Source organism: Mugil cephalus, chromosome 12 (assembly GCF_022458985.1).
Source record: "Mugil cephalus isolate CIBA_MC_2020 chromosome 12, CIBA_Mcephalus_1.1, whole genome shotgun sequence".
NCBI classification, from domain to species: Eukaryota; Metazoa; Chordata; class Actinopteri; order Mugiliformes; family Mugilidae; genus Mugil; species Mugil cephalus.
The window spans coordinates 12,462,783-12,481,351 of record NC_061781.1 but is presented as its reverse complement, the minus strand read 5'-3'; the positions used below and the strand labels follow the sequence as shown (position 1 = coordinate 12,481,351).

Sequence of the window (18,569 nt, the reverse complement as noted above, 5' to 3'; positions counted from 1 at the left end):
TTATATAGACTAATATATTCAAAAAAGTTTTTTTTTTTTAATTTTAATATTTATTCGTCATTCAAAGCAGATTAAGTCAAAATTTCCAACCTTCTCATTCACAGCTTTATGAAGTTGTATTAAAAATGTAATATTCTCTACATTTCTCAAAGAAAAGATCTACGTAAACATTAAACTTTCTCTGTGATGGTCACACTAAACTCAACTAAAATGCTAAACCATGTTTTCTGAAAAATTAATTTAGACATTTGAAAATTCCTAAAACCTCTGAAAAAAAGACCAAAGGAGCAAAAACTATACATATTAAAACACCTTCCCAGTCATGCAGAATAATTCCCCTTTTATGATAATTTACCTATTATACAACATAACTATCTTATCTAATCTATCTTATCTAATATAATTATCTTATCTAATTTAAATTAGTATATTATAAAGACTCGTCTTTATTCCCTGGCTTTCAGTGGCATTTGATTTGTTTTATTTCCTCATCTGGTCACCTTGTTAATAGTTTTGCAGTTGTTAAGACAGTGATGTTGATCTGAAATTGTATGTTTATATGACATGTTGAATGTGAAGCACTTTGGTGCAAATGCTCTTTTCTTTTAAAGGTGCTATATGAATGAAATAAACTTAAACATATTTTAAACATTGCTACTAAAACACTACAGGGCCTGTAATGTAATGTTTATTGTGCACTGGAGCACTACAACATAATGCTGGGGTGTCACATTTCAAAGCAAAACCTAGACAGCTATCTGCAACAGCATGCATCGCGCTGGGTTATATCATGACTTAAAACGACAGAAAATAGTGCTGGATGCATCTCATCCTGTAGCAGAAGGGAAACAAAACTGAAATATGACGTCATAGCACTAAAAATAACAATCCAACACTTGATTTGATTTGTGTAATTCTTTAATTTGCATCCTGTAGATTAACAACACGTAATGTGGAATTCAGTCCACTACCAGCAATCTTTTCCTGTACAAAAATAAAACTGAATTATTTTGAACAACCAGTTCTACCCTAATATTAAAACAATTTTATTGTTTTTTTTTTTTTTAACCATCTGCTTTGTATTTCAATAAGTTCATGACAGCTGTGTCAAAGTGCTTGGGGTATAAAACACCTAGCTACAACAATTTCTGAAAGGGAATTTAACTTAAACATCGACAAGAAATTTAAATAACATGTAAAATATGATTTTGTTGAAATGTAACAGGAATTATCCACTGAAAATGTACTTAAACGAGAAGACGTTCAAGATCACCAGCAACAGTTTTGATTTGTGTTTTCAACATACGAAAACATAAGAACTTTTTATTCCCATCCAAACTATGGCTTTGTCACTTACTCCCACAATCTTCCCTAAGGTTTGAGCTAATTTTATAAAACATCACCCAGAATAATACAGGTAGGAATTACAACTGATCTTCATTTAAGGGTGATTTATTTCAACAAATTTCATGGCAAGACCAAATGAGCCATGAGCCTCCAATAGTAACAAACCCACACATAAATTAAGTTAATTTTAGTCAGTCCCACATCGTTGTGGATATTGTACCTGTGCTTAAAATTCTCATCAATAATCCACAGCAAATGCAATATTTACTCCTCTTTTAGTAATGTTTGCCTAAATTTGGAAAATATTTGGGTCTTCAGTAGCAGCTGAAGTTAGTGCGGCTGTGTGCTATAAACAGAGGAGGTAAGTCCAGACTCCAAGAGAGATTTGCTGAAATGGGAAGGTCAAGAGCCTTACACTTTAAAAACTAGATGCTGGCACAGGACAGACAAACATTTTAGTCAAAGTTGTGCCAATGGTGCATATTTCCACAAAAAAAATAAATAAATTAAAGTAACTGACACACAGTAAACACGCAGCAGTTGCCCTGTAAAAGGTGCCCATTTTTCCCAAGTTGGATGTCTAACCATTGCTCCAACTATATCTCCAGAGTCACTTTATTGACTTCACAAACAAGAGCATGTTGCCTTCACAATCACTCCTATGTTTGATGCCACTGCACGGTATAGTGATCGCAAAAACTTAGGTACAGATATTTACAGATGAAGCGAAACTTGGCTAAAACTTTCAAGCTTCCGGTATTGTGTGCCAGAGTCCGCAGCCTAGGAATACAATCTGAAGTCTGTTTGTTTTAACAACTTTGAGCTGGAGTGCTGCTCAACAATTGCAAGTGGCTGTTCAGTGATCGGATGGAAGCTGTAATGAACCTGTGAGTTAAAAAATTACCCATATTAACCATTCCCAGGTGCAGTCAGTGCTTTACATTTGTAGTAAAAGCACAGGACAGTTCAGGCAGTGTTTAGTTATTAGTTATCATACACAAAAAAGTACAGTGACGCAGCTTTAACAAAAGAATCTTATCAAAAGGTGTTCGGTACTCATTTCATTCATCCGTAACTGACCTCGAAATAAGACGTTTTTTGTCAAACTGCTAATTCCAACGTCAAAAATAAACCGTCAAGCTACTTTTTGTGACAGACTTCAACTTCCAGTGCATGTTTAAAAACCAGTCTGACACCATCAGCTTGGTCCTCAGTGTCCGCAGCTTCACACTGACGACGTCTGGGCAAGTTCGCTGGGCGCCTTGCTCTGCAGAGTGTCACAAACGGTGTCGGAGTCGAGCAGCTCCACAATGCTGTAGGGTGAACAGTCCTCGAGTCCGAGCTTCCCGCAGGCCCAGCCGCAGAAGCCTTTCTCCAGGTCTCGCACCGCCTGCCACCACTCGCTGAAGGCCCACGACACCTGCACCACGGCCGAGTACAGGGCCAGCGACAGCGCCATGGGCATGATGAGCATGGGGTAGAAGATGATGAGGAAGGGGCATATCGTGATCTTATGCCAGAATGTCCGCTCCTCGTTGTACACCAGGAAGACATTGTACCAGGTGAGCGTGCCATAGTAGAAGGAGGTGATGAAGGAGAGGAGGAAAACCACAGGTGCGCACGAGATGCTCCACAGGACAACATGGGGTCCCTGGCACACACCCAAGCTACAGCCGCGTTTGTAGCTGTCTCCCGCCTCGCACTCGGCATTAAGACGCTCCTTTGACTTGGCCAGATCCCTCAGTTCCTTCTCCGTCAAAGTGACATGTATGTCCACCACCTGGCCCTTCTTCTTTCCCCTGGTGATGGTGCCGGTCAGGGTCACGTAGCGGCTGTCGGGAGGAAGGTTCCAGCCCCCTCCTGTTGAGAAACAATGATGTGAGAGGTGAGCGTGTGACAAAGAAAGCTCCCTCTCCCTCCCTGACTACACGCCAAACCAATTTGTGAGAGAAAATTGGATGTTAATCACAAACCATTTTGTTTTGTTTACTTTAATCAACGTAGAAGCTAACTGTCAGTGGCTAGAGGCACACTTTTACCTTTATCCAGTTTATTTATTTTAGTTAATGTTATAAAATGACATCACCTGTTTGAGTCATGTTATGCTGGTGGAACAAAGGGAAGCTTTTTTATGAGCTATATGAATAACTTCTCTTATTAGACATAGGATATGCAATTAAATTAAAAAATAATTGAGATAAATACTATGCACAGATATTTTGTCTATTTTGAATTAGCCGTATCTAGTTTAGTTGATTTGGAATTGGGGCCCTGCTGTTGGAAATATTTAAAGAAAATTTCTTCCAATAACGCAACTGTTTAAGTTAATAAAAGTTACTTTTTGTGAGACTACCCTTCAAGTTTGCTACTTTACACTCTGTCAATAGTTAACATGAGATAAGATAATCCTTTAAGATAAGACAATAATACACTATAATAACCTACAGCATAGAACATAAAACTTCACACAATTTCACATTGTACATCATATTATGCATGATACATGTCGGGTCAGTGACTGGCAGGTGCCTTTACAATTTTAACAGCCTCCTCACCTTCGTTTGTAGGAGTACAGAGGAATTTAGTTCCCTCCTCAGTGTTCCTCTCTGCTCCCTCCTCACCACCTTGGTCCTCTCCAGGCGTCCTCTCCATGTCAGAGCGGTAGACAATAATGGACTCCGGACGTGGGTCTCTCTTCTTCCTCCTCTTCCTCCTTACAGAGGGTCCCACATCTCCGTCGTCCACGTGGTTCCCTGATACGTCTGATCTCAAGGAGATCATCTGGGGGCTGCCCTCTCCCTCAGTCTGAGGCTCCTCTGCTTGTGCCATGCTCTCGTTTGAATAAATGCTCCCTTTGAGGTTACTTTTTGTTTTGTTATGCAAAGTTATGACATTAATCAATAGTGAAACCTCAAACAGCATAAAACATGTCCACCCTCCTTAAGCTTTCACTCCAGGCAGCAAGAAAAGCTGATTGCAAAGTAATAAAAGCACACACATACACACATACATGCAAAGAGAGAGAGGGAGAGAGGGAGAGAGACCGCCATTAGAAAGAGGAGGTTTGTTTGCTTTTTAAGTCACTACTTATTATATATGATTCAGACCTAGATTCTGCACCTGATAATTTGATAATTAATGGATGGATAAATGCCTCCGGATACACCATAAACAAAAGCATGACAGGTTTGTTCAATGGAGAGGGGGTGGGGGGGATCTCTATTCGCATGACAGCGCAGCAATAATCTCAGTGCTGCGAGCTCAGGCTACACAATCCCTTTTAGAGTCATAATTATATTTTAAAAAATACACAGATCATACAAAGATTGCAGTGTCGTGACAAAACTATGCATCAATTCATGCAAAAGGGGTGAAATCGACAATTCATCCCTGCGCACAGCTGATCCCCTCCCATTTAAATCCCACCCATGTCCGCTCTTTGTCTGCAGCCGGCGAATATGTGCTGTAACCGGAATATTTCCGCTGAAATGCAGTCTTACCGTCAGTAGTTTGGAGAGAAGACAAAACGTGCCTTGTGCGAATAAGTGGTTGGATTTGTCTGACACATTGCAGGGAGAACCACACATCACAGCGAAGTGTTGTTTTCCAATACAGATGCGCTGCTACGCAAAAAGGACGTGGTCCAGAATAGCTCAAGCCCCGCCCCTCTAACCTCTGTCTGTCTCATCCATTACGCCCACTACTGTTGTCACATGGAAAACTGCCTTTAATGGAGAAAGACGAAATAAACTACAAAAAAGGATTTCTTTTGAAAAAATAATAACATTACTATACACACAGAGTCTCAGCTGAACAGCCTATATTTTTTATTTAATGTCCGAAATAATTATGCACATATCTTAATGAATGCGCATGCGCCGCAGAGTTACAGTGAATTTAAATATTTAAATCAATTTTCTGTGAATGTATGAAACCTAAGACATAACACATTTATATGTGTTTAGCTTAATTTCACACAGTCAGACTCAAATATACCTCGACTATAACTACTATTACGCGCATAAAAATCCATGGTCTCCTATGATAAACCCCATGTTAGCTAACTAAACTAACGTCAGTGCTAGGAAGCTGAAAAAATTTGTCGTTTTAATAACTAGTGTTATTTTTTTATCGACGTTTTCTTACATTATATAATATATAATAAGTAAAACACAGTTGCCTCAGTATTTCAACAACAACCAAGTGAATTAAAATTAATATCGTGCTTTGTCTGTTAAAACTGCCGTTACTAAGCTAACGTTACTGTTGACCGTTGACTGTCTGATCCACAGAGACAGGAATGAGCTAATGTGGCTAACATGAAGAAGCTGGCGTAAAAATGAGCGACCAATATTCACTTAATAATATCGACAGCCTCCTGTTTCAGCTCGGTGAGTTCACTTATTGAGTTTATTGTGGGATTATAGCAGTTTTATTGTCATGTTGAGTATTTTTGACTTGGTGTATTACTCAGCCTCTAACTAGCCTGGCTATACGGCTAAATATCTCTATATAACTAGTTAGCTAAATGCAGCTGTCTAAGTCAAAACTAAATTATGTGTTTGTATAAGACAATTGTTATTTATTTTTCTGTGTTTTACAGCTCTTCAAACTCGAGAACTTTCCCAAAAGAAGAATGAAATCTTCCAACATATTAAAGGTACGTGGTGGACATTGGTAAGAAATTCTGGTTTAATCAGTGTTAAGGACAAACTGTCTTTAAATATAATATTTTTACCTTTTCAATAACATGATATTCTGTGCTGTGCTGTATGGCGCCTTGTCCGACAACAGTTTGCAGAGATAACATTGCTGAGAGGAGGTCTCATATTGAAACAGTTCACAAACATGTCAAGAAACTTGACGAGGAAATCGGTGTGAGGCAGCACACTGTAACAAATAATAAAGCAAAGACAAAAAGGTATTGCATTGAAAAAGAAATCTTGACAGTCTGATACATCAACTCAAGCAACTCAAATATATAATTGCTTGTCATCCATGTGACTTCAGCATGAAGGTGACCAACAGCCTGCTTCTTCAGTATGAGCAGTCCCTTAAAGCAGAACTGGAGAGCAGAAAGACCAACTACAACCGAGACATGTAGGTTCACTCGGCAGTGTTGTTCATGTCCAGCATATCTTGTTGGGCTGCAGGAAACTAGTGAAAAAGCTGATTTTATTCTTTCTTTGGAAACCTGCCAAGGGAAATATATGAAGAGAGGATCGCAAGCTACAGAAGGACATTCCAGTCACATCAGGAATATTATTTCCAAGATCCTCTTGCTCAAAAGCTCCTCATGCTGCAGGCTGAAAAAGAGGAGATCGATCGCAGGATCAGGGCTTGTGATGATCAAATCAAAATGAAACAGAGGGAGCTGGACCATCTCACTGGTAATAAACGTTTTATGTCACCACCTTTCTTTTTGGGAGTGTTGAAATATTTACTGTATATGCAGTTACTTTCTGTCTGCCCAGGTCCAGCAGTATCTTCTTTTTCCACTGAGAAACTTCCAGACAGGTACCTCTTAGTCAGTGGTGCTGAATAACAAACTGTAATCACACATGGCTTCCAGCAAAGCTTGTATTTTCACTGAAAGTGAATTTTTCCATCTAGTGTCTTTGGCCAGCAGTACACAACAGAAGAGAAACAAGAAGGTCTCCAGACAAAGGAGGACAGCGCTTCTGTCATGGACATCTCTCTTCATCTCAAACAGACAAGGGTACACTGATACATTCATTTTGCATTTGAATAATGCTACTTTAACAGTGCCAAAGTTAAAGCTGATCTTGTTACAACCAATAAATCTTAATAGATCTTGGAGGATGGTCATCAGACTTCTGTAGAGGCAAATGCTGAGGAAATTTATGAGAAAAACAAGGTCCGGGATTCACCCACCTGTTGTACTTCCCCAGAAAAACCAAGTAAGGAGTTGTGATCTCGTCAATAGTTGGATGGAGTAAATTCTGATGCATATATTCATGCAAATACTCACCCATAATGTATCAGACGCCATGTTTTTTTTGTTTGGATGGTTACATTATATTAAATCTATTCACTAAACACTTTATTGTTCTTCAGGTCAAAGTCAGCCAATTGAAATATACACTGAAAATCAGGACCAGGAAACTGCACAAGAGGACCGGGTTTTGGCACAGTTGGTCAGTTTTCTTCAGTTTTGGTGTCATTTACCTTTATTAGGTGTAGCAATGCAGAAACAGAGAGAAAAGGAATGATGTCTGGAGATTAATTGCTGGTTAGAAACCAGATATATGTTTTTCTGGTGCCCTTCTCCCCACCAAAAACCCTCTCCTTTCCAATATCTGTCCAAGTACCTCAGGTATTCTATAAAAAGACATCATAAAGACCCTAATTTACTAGTCATAAGGAGAACAGAATGTTTTATTAGACAGCTTTAAGGCTTTAAAGCTTTTTTTTTTACTTAAATGTAAAACTGGTTTAAAAGACATTTACAAAGTGAAGATAATCTATAAAGACTGTAATCTCTGGGGTTATGTATGACCTGGTATCTTTGAAGCTTTACCCACACAGGTCGCTACTTTGTGAAATTGGAAAAAAATACTCATGGTGTCAACATTTTTCATTGAGAGACATTTTCTATGTATGGCCATCAGAGATGTTTCATTCTTGATTTATCTAACTGGAGTCTGTTGATCAGCTCCTTGATCAGAACTGTAAAAGGTGTTATGTGCGTAGGAGGAGCAGCCCAGTGTTCCTGCGGTAGAGGAGGTTCTGGAGGAGGAGATGCAAGTGAGAACAGCTATGGATGAAGAACAGGCACCAGGTGAAGACAACAGTGAGGGACACGCTGCTTTTCCACAGACATCACCTCAGGGGACTAATCCTCAGACATCCCCAGCAAAAGAGACAGCTCTGCCTTCACCCGCAACATTCCCATTTAGGTAAGTTACTCAATTTGAGTTGTCCAACATTTGAATAACTATCAAGAAAAGATAAATATTTTTCTATATTTCTTTCTTGTTTGCTTTAAAATTAGCACCACCAGCTCCCCACGTCCAGGGACCTCTGATACCAAGTCTCCAGCTTTCCTGTTCTCACTGAACTCCAACCCTAGCACACCAGGCTTCTCTGGATTTGGATTCGAGTCGTTACAGGAGGAGGTGAGAAGTGAGGAAAGGTAACAGCTGATCTGACTTAAGCCATTGTTTCTTGGTTTTAGAATTACCTCCAAGTTTCTTTGCAGGACTCAACTTTTCCATTTGCTGGCTCTTTTTTCGAGGAGAAGGTGATGAGTTTTCACTGTAAGCTTCACTTCATACGGTTTTGTAACTGGAAGAAAGACATTAAACTCTCTTTTATCTCTTTTCAGAAAACAACTGAATCAAAGTCTTCAAGTGGTAAGTATCTACTCAGTCTGTTATTATCTATTACATGTATTGAAGTACAAATCACTGCAGGCCCAGAGTTCCTGTTTGGACAACCAGAGCAAAACGAAGACTTCCAGTTTGCCTTCACCTCCAAGAGCCCTCAGTCAGCAAACAAGGAAAACACCAGGGAAGATTTTCCATTTTCATTCAACTTCTGAGTTTTGTTTCACTTTTCTGATCTTATTTATTGTCAATTGCAGAGGATGAAAATATTTTTCTAATAGTCTTTCATTGTTCGTATTTCGTTATATGGTTGCTATTAACTATGTTTGTATCAAAATAATTCACAAGTTCATACATTTCTTTACAAAGATTCCTGTTTTCAGTACAGTGGTTTTGAAGTTAAACGGTTTTTGACACAGTGTAACAGACTGTGTTGCTGTGTTGTGACTTGCTGTTCACTTTAACTAATGGCAAAGCAGTTTCAGTCTAATAGAGGATAAAAAAAAATGAATATTAACAACTCACTGGTCCTTTGACTCACACAGTCGCATTTTAACATTAAGTGTGTTAAATATGTTTGAAATGAGACTCTCAACAAACTACCGAGGCGCTCTTAACATTCATTTTGTGCACAGTCAGTCATTCTTAACAAATAAAACCTATAAAATGTGAAATTGTACACCATAAATTCTTGATCATATTATTTTTGGCTCAGAATATTTCTTATTCTTTTTGGATGTGACTTTGGAAGCAAACCATTCATACCGCAGCGCATACAGTCTGTTACATGTGATATACTCTGTGGTTAATCCCTAACCACCTTGGCCTCACTTGGAAAAGAAAAAGCTCTACTGAATGGTTCATTCAATAAATGAATACTGTAGGTCTACATGATCTGTGCTGGCTTTCATAAAGGACACAGTCATTGGAACAAATGACGCAGATATATGAGTTTAAAAAGTGCAGAGAGTACTGTCCTTTCAGAGATCCTAGAATCCAGAGTCAATGCTGATGGAGCGTCGAGTCACGTGTTCAATCTCTCCAGGCACGTACTCGCAGAAGCTGGTTTGGTACTTGGCCAACATTTTTAGCATAGGCCGCAGATTGAACCACCACTGCACCTTGGGCATCCGATGCCTTAAAAACAAGAGGGTACTGATTAATAATAAACCCGACGCGCACGACAACGACAGCAACGTTGCATTTGAGCTCTGCTTACTCAAAATCGGTCGCATCCTTGAGTGCAGTGACGGGCGTGAACGCGATGACCTTCCTGTTGAGGCCAAGGACACATGCCGTTTCTGGAGAGTTGGCAAACACGCGGCCTAGTGGAGACAAACGAACACACCTCTGTTTGCTTAACCTGATCTAGATCAACTCTTCTCCTTCACCTTGTGAACATTTGTACAGTTGCCTTACCTTGACGGAAGTTTTCAGTCAGTCTCTCTGAAATCCACTGGATAGCTCTCACACCCAACTTGGTGCCGTAGTTTCTGTCAAACGGAGAAGGTTCCCCTCCCTATAGCACAAACACACCAAGTAAAGATATACTGGAAGATTATGCCAGGTCACAGTTGGTTACTGAGAAAGTTGCTCAACAGTGTTTTCCTTCCTTCTTACCTGCTGGAGGTGTCCCAACACATTGACCCTGCAGTCAAAGATGCCCTTCCCCTCTGACGAGTACAGTCTGTGGATGAAATCTGTCGTGTAGTTTTCGTGGCAATTCTCATTCCTGTTGTGAAGAAGAAAAGTCCCGTAATGTTACTGTATGCAGCTATATCCTTCAGTCAGCAGGTTGAGCTAGACCAGAGTATCTCCAACATTATTCAGTTCAGGCAGCCAGCACAACAGATGATGAGATTCACAGAATGAGTGCGGTTTACCTCAGTATTAGACCTCGCTGGATGTCTTTCTTCATCTTTTCAGCCAAATGCTCCACATTGGTCTGTCAGCAGGACACATCGTTTAAGAGATGGAGAGCCGTGAACATCATGAACAAAAGAAGAACAGATTTTTTTTTCCTTTCAGTCTCACCTTGAGGTCGTGGATGTTAATGGGGTCTTCGAAGATGTAGGCTGCGTCAGCACCCACGGCTATACCAGTGGAGGTGGCCAAATAGCCGCAGTATCCGCCCATGGTCTCCACCACAAACACTCGTCTCTTGGTTCCAGTGGCCGACTGCTTTATCTTGTCGCAACTCTGAAGAAGAATTGGAAATTGCATGTTTGAAAAAGGGGGTTGTGGCAGTGCGTGGGAGTGAAGAAGGAGAAGGAAAAGAGCAAAGCACTGACCAGAGAGGAAAAGAGACAAGATTGTCTGTCTATGTGCCTTTGCCTTCAGGATAAAAACTCGAAACACTCGCCTGTCCTGACTATATATGAAGTTTTCAATGTTTATTCCAGTGACACAGCAGCTCATATTCGATGTGATGCTTTCTGAGTTCACCTCAAACACCAAAGTCACATTCTTAATGCCCCATCTGCTCAGCATTACCTCCATGGCAGCATTGACCGCAGTGTCTGCCCCCAGGCTGAAGTCAGTTCCAGGCACGTTATTGCTGATGGTAGCAGGTATAATGCACATGGGGATGCAGAGCTCATCGTAGCGACCGCGGGCTTCAAACAGCTGCAGCACACCTTCATATGCCTTTGTAAGCCACACAGAGGTAGATTGAGACACTGACATTGTACATAAATACACAAATAATTCAAATGTGAGAGTTTGAAGAGTTGCGTCTTGTGATATACCTCAAATCCTCCGATTATAAGCAGAGCGGAGATGTTGAATTTGGCAATAGTTTCCACAATCTTTTCCATGTGTTTGTTGGGAAGAGTTCTGAAGGACACAAGCCAGGAATTTAGAAATCATTTATCCAGGTAATTAACTAAATAAAAGGTCACAGAGAAGTTCACAGTTACCGTTTGGTCCCCAGCAGTGAGCCCCCTTGGCCTGTCCATCCAGCCACAGTGTGCCAGTCCATCTCAAACAGCTGTGGACACACATGACACATACAACATTTTCCGCTCAGTTTCGTACAAGACACCGTGTAAACTGCTAAAATCCACTTCACGCAGAGGAAGTCTGCCTCACCGCTCCGTTGGCGAACCCCAGAAAGCCATCATGGACAGCGTAGACCTTGTGTCCATGAGCGAGCGCTAACCTTACAGCCGACCTCCCGGCTGCATTCATCCCCGCAGCCGGGGCGCCCACGTTCAGAATCGCCAGAGAGAAATTGCTCTGAGGGAACAGGAAGGAATCGCACATGAAGGAGAACACGCGAGTTTAAATTCTGCATTTTACATATTTTAAAGGTCCAATATGTGGGATTACGTGTCATCTAGTGGTGAGTTTACAAATTGCGCTCAAATGAATACTTTTCCCTCACCCTCCCTCATAGTAAAACAGTAACGGCTACTTCAGTGTAATAAATAAATAAAAGTTCTCTCTATAGTTTTCTCTTCTTGTCCATTCAGGGCTACTGTAAAAAGCAAGATGCAGCAAAATGGTGGACACCAGAGGAGGTAAAACTCTCATTCTATGCTAACAAAAATACACATTTGAATGAAATCACCGCTGAATCCTACACAGAAGACCTTTAATATGCATTCATGTGTGTGTTCAAGTGTGTGAGAGACTCACTGCAGACTGGGCAGGTTTCTGGAAGGCAAGAAGCTTGTAGATGTTCCAGTTGTTCTCAAAACTCCTACAAGAATATCACACAGGGCTTACTTCAAGGCTTTGCACTGTTATACATTGATGTATTACATTTATTTACTTTAATATGCTCTCACCCTCCACGCAGTTTAACGGCCTCGTCAAACCTCTTCTCGTTCATGGCCTTCTGCACCAACTTAGTCTGCAAAAGGACAGTGCAGTAAAATCAGAGATCCCAGCGCCCACTGCTTACGTGTCCATTAAAATCAATTAGAGCCGAGCCACTCACCATCTCCACACACTCCATTAGCGGCAGGCGAACCGGGTGGTTGCCCGACAGGCCGATGACGCAGGCTGGGGTGTCGGGAGAGGCGTCCATCAGGGCGATCACCGCCTCGATACCCAACTTACTGCTCTGGAAACACACATGTGCACATACGCATGTAATCTAAAAGGCACTGAGAAAGAACTTAACCTTGATGAAAAGGCTGGTAACAGCAGGATCATTTTGAAGGATGTAGGTTGTGGTGCTGTGTCGAAGATATTTTTCCTCTCGCCCAGGATCTTTATACCTATAGAGATCACTCGACAACTTCTCTCGTTTAGGTTATTTATTGATTCAGCGCTGAGACTTCAGCCTGTCTACCTTAAGGGTAGAAAAAACTGAAGCCCTCGTCTAAGCATACACAGTGGCCTTGTTCTACCTAGGCTCCACCCATAGACAAAAGAAGGAGCGCTGCCTTTCATGTATTCTGTGATTTTCCATGTGTAGCTGATTGGCTTTAGCTGATTTCCAACGTGTGAAATATCAGAGTGTGTGATGTATCCTAATCTTGTGAGCAAGCTGCAGCAAAGCAGTGGACCACTCCTTATATGGTGAGGAAGAGGAAATAACATTCTTCCTGTTTTCCCCGATGTTAAACACAGGCTCAAGGAATTTCTTAACCCCTTAAGACCCAATAGCTGTGAAACCAGATTGAATTGATCACAAAAGTGTTATTTAGCCTAGTCCACTGACTAAAATGGGGTTGTCAAAATGACGCAATTATACAATTCAGTTTTATAAACACATAGTTTAATAGTTTAGTTTAATATCAGGACATCTTAATGTGTATTATTGCACAAGTACAAAGTTCCTAACCAAACCCAAAGCATTGTGCCGTAATTCATCTCTTCTTGTATTGTGTTTGGGTTGGTCCTGATTGTTGCAATCATTGCAATTAGTGATTGTCCTTCCATATATATATGTATTTTTTTTTTTAAAAAAGGAAACAGCTGAAGTACAAATCAAAAACGTGCACTTGTGCCCAAATGAATAAAAGAAAGACTAAATGCGCAGTCCTGCTCACCAGTATTCTGTCAAACGCAGAGGGAGTTCCTCCTCGCTGAACATGGCCGAGCACGGTCACTCTGGTGTCATATCCCAACCGTTTCACCACCAGCTGCAGACGGACACGGAAGAGTCTCAGTGAAATATGGGTTAGAGGGAATCGCTCACGATTTAAAATAAATCAAAACAAACCTTGTAAAGATCGGACAAATAATCAGAAAAGCAATACCTGATAAAAATCTCGTCTTACCTTAACAATAAACTGGTACAAATACCACAAAACATCCTCTATTGATTTGGAGTAAATGTGTCCTTAGGCAGCAGTTACAGACATAAACCTTTAAACTTTAAACCTTTAAACTTACATCTTTTACATAACTTGTGGAGATGGGCTTGCCGTTCATGTCAACAGCTCCTTCTGCAACGATTATAATGTTGAGTCTTGACCCCTTTATGCGGCTCTGGAGGGAAACAGATAAATACGCGTTAGCTACTTTACACAACCCTGCCCTCGAGGTCTGCATTTTAAGAGCGCCAAGTACCATGTCTGTTTTCTTCTTACTTCAAAAAGTGTTAAAGGTCTCTTATGAATACAGAGCATACTGCTGTGGACCTATTTCGTTGTCTTACCCCCTCTAGACGGGCACACATGCGATCCTCCCAGCCTTCGTGCGGAGGAGCCTCTGGAATGAGGAGCCAGTCGGCCCCGGACGCCAGAGCCGACACCAGGGCCAGGTACCTGGAGTAACAGCACAACGAGTTGTTTTATTCAGTAGCTGTGTATAAGGGATAGCACAGTGGGTCAAAGTGTTACTCACCCACAGTGTCGCCCCATGACCTCCAGAACAAATGTGCGCTGGTGGCTGTGGGAGGTACAAAACAGTAAAGAGTGAAACACTTTTGCAGTGAGAGCATGTTGATATACAAGAAAGCAAGTCTGGGCAAGATAGAGACCATGCTGAATAGAAAAGAACGGTGGGGGTGACTGCATTCCATTAACGGCAAATCATACACTATGAGATATACTGAAAATCTCATATAGAGCTGTTATAAATGCTTCTTTTGATGGTAAAGAAAAGCAGCATCCACTCATCTGAGAAGCTGCATCTAGAGAACATTTTTTAATCACTGAAACATCTGAAGATCATTTTTTTTTCTTTAAATGCATATTTTTATAAAGTACCACTATGGTACATGTTAAGTAATATGCATATAATTTATATTCTATAATTCCTTCAGTTAAACAACTGAGTAGCACATTTGTCAGTGACCTGCTAACAACTGCTCTGATGAAACGCCAGCTGCTGTCACTGCTCAGCATCACACAGCGACTGACCCACCTCTGTGCAGTGGTCACGATAGCGTCGACTATCTCCATGATGCGGTGCAGAGCCGAGTCGGCCCCTATGGTCATATCAGTGCCGCAGAAGTCGTTGTCTATGGAGCCCACGAGCCCCACGATGTTCAGGTGATTGTGCTCCTTGGCCAGAGAGTCTGTTATTCTTCCTGAAGTACAACACGGACACAATGTTCCCTTTAACAGTCCATACACCGGCACTGGTCTACGCAATGAAACGACGCCTTTAAGGACTAGTTCACCCCGTTGTTCTCATGTTTTTAAGGTTCATGTAAGAGCAGCTTACCATTCTTCACGAGCTCATCCAGCAGACCTCTCCACTCACTGCGGAAGATGTTGGCTCCGGTGAGGCTGCCGTCTCCGCCGCACACGCACAGGTTGGTGATGCCCTTCTTCACCAGGTTGAAGGCGGCGCCGAGCCTGCCCTCGCGGGTTGTGAAGGCCTTGCAGCGAGCGCTACCTATCACAGTCCCACCCTGCGGCCGGCGGACACGTTAGTTACGTTAAGTCACGAAGCAAGATAAGAAGGACGAGGCATCGGAGGCTGTCGCTGAAAGATAACACTTCTTGCTTTTCCGCTCAGCTAGAGTTATTCACATTTCTGCATCCCAATATTGGTTTTAAAATACTCTAGTGAGAGCATGAACTTGGATCAGCAAACCACTGCGATTAACAACCTGGATGCACCTACGACACGGGTTATTATGATGAGGGTTCGAAAACACAGCTGTAGAATAAAATCCAGTGCACTCTCGTCCTCATGCAAAGACGAAAGCCTTAATTAGATAATCTCCCTTTGAACAAAGCAACTTGCTGCATCTTTAACTGATGAGGTTAGAAACACATGCAGCAGTGCTCCTTACCAGATTACAACCACAGAGAAGAGGCGAGAAGACAGGGATGAAATAATACAGTTCTGATTAAAACTATGAAAGAAGAGACATAGAAGGAAATATATAACACATGAAAAGGTCTTTTACAACTGAACCACAATAGGCCTTTTTTCACAGAGGACATTTTAAAGCGCAGTGAATAAAGTTAACGATGGCTGCTTCGGCTCCGGTGTCAGCTTCTCTGTCACACTGACGATTTTTACTGGGACACCTGATATGAATGGGTCCGTTGTTAATGTTAGCGGTACCATCAGCGCCGGCTTGAGGTGTCTGCTGTGAAAACAGTCTATTTTATCTACCACAGCATTAGTTGAACCTACCAGCTGGATGATGTTGGTCACGCTGTGCCAGTGAGCCAGTTTGATGTTGTCTCCCCCATCCACCAGGCCCTGGTACCCCTGGAAGACAATTATTATGGCAAATTCAACGTGGGCAGGTGAAGCTGGAGACAAAGAGTCCCAGAGAGCACGAGTTGGATAGAGTCGCATTAATAAAAACAGAACGAGGCGGCTTTGTTTACCTCATAAATGAGATAGACTTTGGCTCCCACGTAAATGCCCATTCTGGTCACGGCTCGGACAGCAGCGTTCATGCCTGGGCGGGGGACAGTTGCACAAAACTATTAACTACTTCTTAGGCGATTGCACACAAGCTGTTGCATCATCGCCCCGCGTGAGGAAATCAAACAGCGTGGTGGATGTGACTTTATTATCAGCTACCGGGCAAAGGTGCCATCTGCTAAGCGGGGGCCGTAACGACTGTCGTTTCCAGGCTTTGACTGAACAGACCCCGACGCACATTTTGAGTTACGAGTGAGATGGAGAAGTACTCAGAGATTTAGTCTATGTGACATGTGTCTATGTGACAACTAAAAATGCATTTCACTTCAATCAAAGCACACAAAGGGTTAAAACGTGCTCTTTAAGCCATTTATTGATAGTGATAATCTTATCTTAACTTGTACTAAATTATTATTATTTATTAGATTTGGTATAATTAATCTAAATATTCAAAGTAACTGGAGCATAAATGCACTGAAGTATTACATTTGTCTAGCGAGAAGAGGAAGTATTAATAGGCACAATAAATTCAAGTACTTGAGTAAATATACATGGCTAATTACATTTCTACAGTTTTGACCATTCATGACCTTTGACCCTGACCTGATCACAAATCCTCCTGAGATTATCTAACTGTCTGCATGAGCAGCGTGTGTCGACTGTTAGCGTTTATTTTGTCACATGAACACACATCCCGGCGTCTACAGTCGCTTTTATGAGGAAATAACTGTAATGTGGTGCCAGCTGGGGTGAGTTTTCCTGTCACCTTGTGCATCTCCTCCGCTGGTCAACACAGCCATGGCCCGACCAGCCCCCGACATCTTCAGCTTCTCCAAGTCCATCGAGCACATTTTGACCTCCTTAAAGCGCACAGAGGAATAAACCAGCGGAAAAAAGTTGCTCGTGTCAAGAGTTTGAGGTAATCCCACCGTCGCTTCCTGGTTCTCGGTCTCAGACTTTAGGAAGAAGAACCTGGGCTGGATTGGCTCCGCCTCTTCTCAGCGGTGGAGTTAGCGACAGTGGGCGTTAAATTTATAACCCCGCACCGCCCGGAGTAATTGTCTCCTTCCGTTCTCTCGTCTTATGAGGGAAGCCCCGCCTACCCGTTGAACCCTGACGCTTGTAAAGGAAGTGACTGGAGATGGGCTCTTTGAAGGGAGCCGCATCTTAAGGAGCCGTTCAAAAGACTGACTCCTTCTTGTTGTTGCTCTTTAAAATCATTTATTTTTTTTAAGTCAACCTTTTTTTTTTTTTATCAAGGTTCACCAAAAAATTTTTATGGTGCAATAAAAACTACACAGGCTACAGTTAACTTCCACGCGAAACAACTTTACTGTAAAACTTTCTACACGAGTACATTTTTACAATGCAGATAAAAATTATAATAAAAAAAATGTATATAAAATATTATACTACTAGAATATAAATTCAAAACAAAGTCGTGTAAATGATAAGTGTGAACAAAACTAAAGATGTACCTGAAATAATAAAACAGTTGCATCTGTTGTAGGTTTTACTGTCTCTCCTTCTTATCCTTTGGCAAAAGTCACCATCATTAGTGCTAGAGGCACTAATCTGACACTATTACTGTTGGGTGCTTGAGTTTTCATAAGGTGGTGTAAGATGTTTGTTGACCTTGACTTGAAAGAGATGTCTTTCTGACACATATTGCATTGTACTCTACCTTATGTGTCTGCTGTGTTTCCTTTGACTTGGGCTCATTTTGTAGTTTTTTTTCCCTGCCACAAATATCTCCTCCTCTTCCCTGATAAAGCGGAAAATCTGTCTCTGCTCCGTCAGTCAGACTCAGGCTGCGCTCACTCTCCTCATCCCCATTAACTAGGTAGTAGCTGTGCATATATAGATATGTTCATGTAAACGGAGCGTGCTGTGGACAACTCAAACTCAGAGATGTCAGTTGCTCACAAACGAACAGTTGTACTGTTCATGTAAAAGAGCTGTTCAAAAGACTGTCTCGTTCGCAAACGTCACATCATGTCATATAACGGATAAACAGCACCTACAGCAGGGACTTATTATCAAGGTTACAAGAAAACTAGAACAATTCTCAAGATTTGT

The 18,569-nt window shown here is 41.5% G+C and overlaps 3 protein-coding genes across 10 annotated transcripts; 1 reads left to right on the top strand and 2 right to left on the bottom strand.

The window, feature by feature from the left end:
* Positions 1-900: 900 nt before the first annotated feature.
* Positions 901-8,691, bottom strand: tmem169b (transmembrane protein 169b). 3 transcript variants are annotated; one of them, XM_047600884.1, is made up of 4 exons: positions 8,552-8,691; positions 6,086-6,237; positions 3,903-4,317; positions 901-3,207 (listed from the first exon to the last, which is right to left on the bottom strand). In XM_047600884.1, exons 3-4 carry the CDS (start codon positions 4,267-4,269, stop codon positions 2,573-2,575), a joined length of 1,002 nt encoding a protein of 333 aa, XP_047456840.1. In that variant the 5' UTR covers positions 4,270-4,317; positions 6,086-6,237; positions 8,552-8,691; the 3' UTR covers positions 901-2,572. The 3 variants fall into 3 exon arrangements, with proteins under 3 accessions (XP_047456840.1, XP_047456841.1, XP_047456839.1); XM_047600885.1 differs by lacking the exon at positions 6,086-6,237 and having other exon boundaries at positions 8,552-8,677; XM_047600883.1 differs by lacking the exons at positions 6,086-6,237; positions 8,552-8,691 and adding an exon at positions 4,848-5,351.
* LOC125017557 (protein SIX6OS1) lies at positions 5,349-8,926 on the top strand. Of its 6 annotated transcripts, XM_047600882.1 has the most exons (14): positions 5,351-5,738; positions 5,951-6,007; positions 6,142-6,268; positions 6,358-6,447; positions 6,550-6,737; positions 6,822-6,864; positions 6,961-7,066; positions 7,160-7,268; positions 7,426-7,505; positions 8,062-8,267; positions 8,357-8,486; positions 8,570-8,611; positions 8,696-8,723; positions 8,784-8,918. In XM_047600882.1, the coding sequence occupies exons 1-14, from the start codon at positions 5,687-5,689 to the stop codon at positions 8,909-8,911; spliced, it is 1,386 nt and encodes a 461-aa protein (XP_047456838.1). In that variant the 5' UTR covers positions 5,351-5,686; the 3' UTR covers positions 8,912-8,918. The 6 variants fall into 6 exon arrangements, with proteins under 6 accessions (XP_047456837.1, XP_047456834.1, XP_047456836.1 ...); XM_047600881.1 differs by having other exon boundaries at positions 5,349-5,738; positions 6,550-6,864; XM_047600878.1 differs by having other exon boundaries at positions 5,349-5,738; positions 6,550-6,864; positions 8,570-8,723; positions 8,784-8,926.
* Positions 8,918-17,498, bottom strand: pfkla (phosphofructokinase, liver a). The gene is made up of 22 exons (XM_047600876.1): positions 17,257-17,498; positions 16,451-16,524; positions 16,251-16,328; positions 15,324-15,513; positions 15,021-15,186; positions 14,499-14,543; positions 14,311-14,419; positions 14,046-14,141; positions 13,700-13,792; positions 12,640-12,765; positions 12,488-12,552; positions 12,336-12,399; positions 11,787-11,933; positions 11,615-11,685; positions 11,444-11,531; positions 11,190-11,342; positions 10,731-10,895; positions 10,580-10,641; positions 10,317-10,428; positions 10,116-10,215; positions 9,916-10,021; positions 8,918-9,833 (listed from the first exon to the last, which is right to left on the bottom strand). Exons 1-22 carry the CDS (start codon positions 17,339-17,341, stop codon positions 9,686-9,688), a joined length of 2,343 nt encoding a protein of 780 aa, XP_047456832.1. The 5' UTR covers positions 17,342-17,498; the 3' UTR covers positions 8,918-9,685.
* Positions 17,499-18,569: the final 1,071 nt, after the last annotated feature.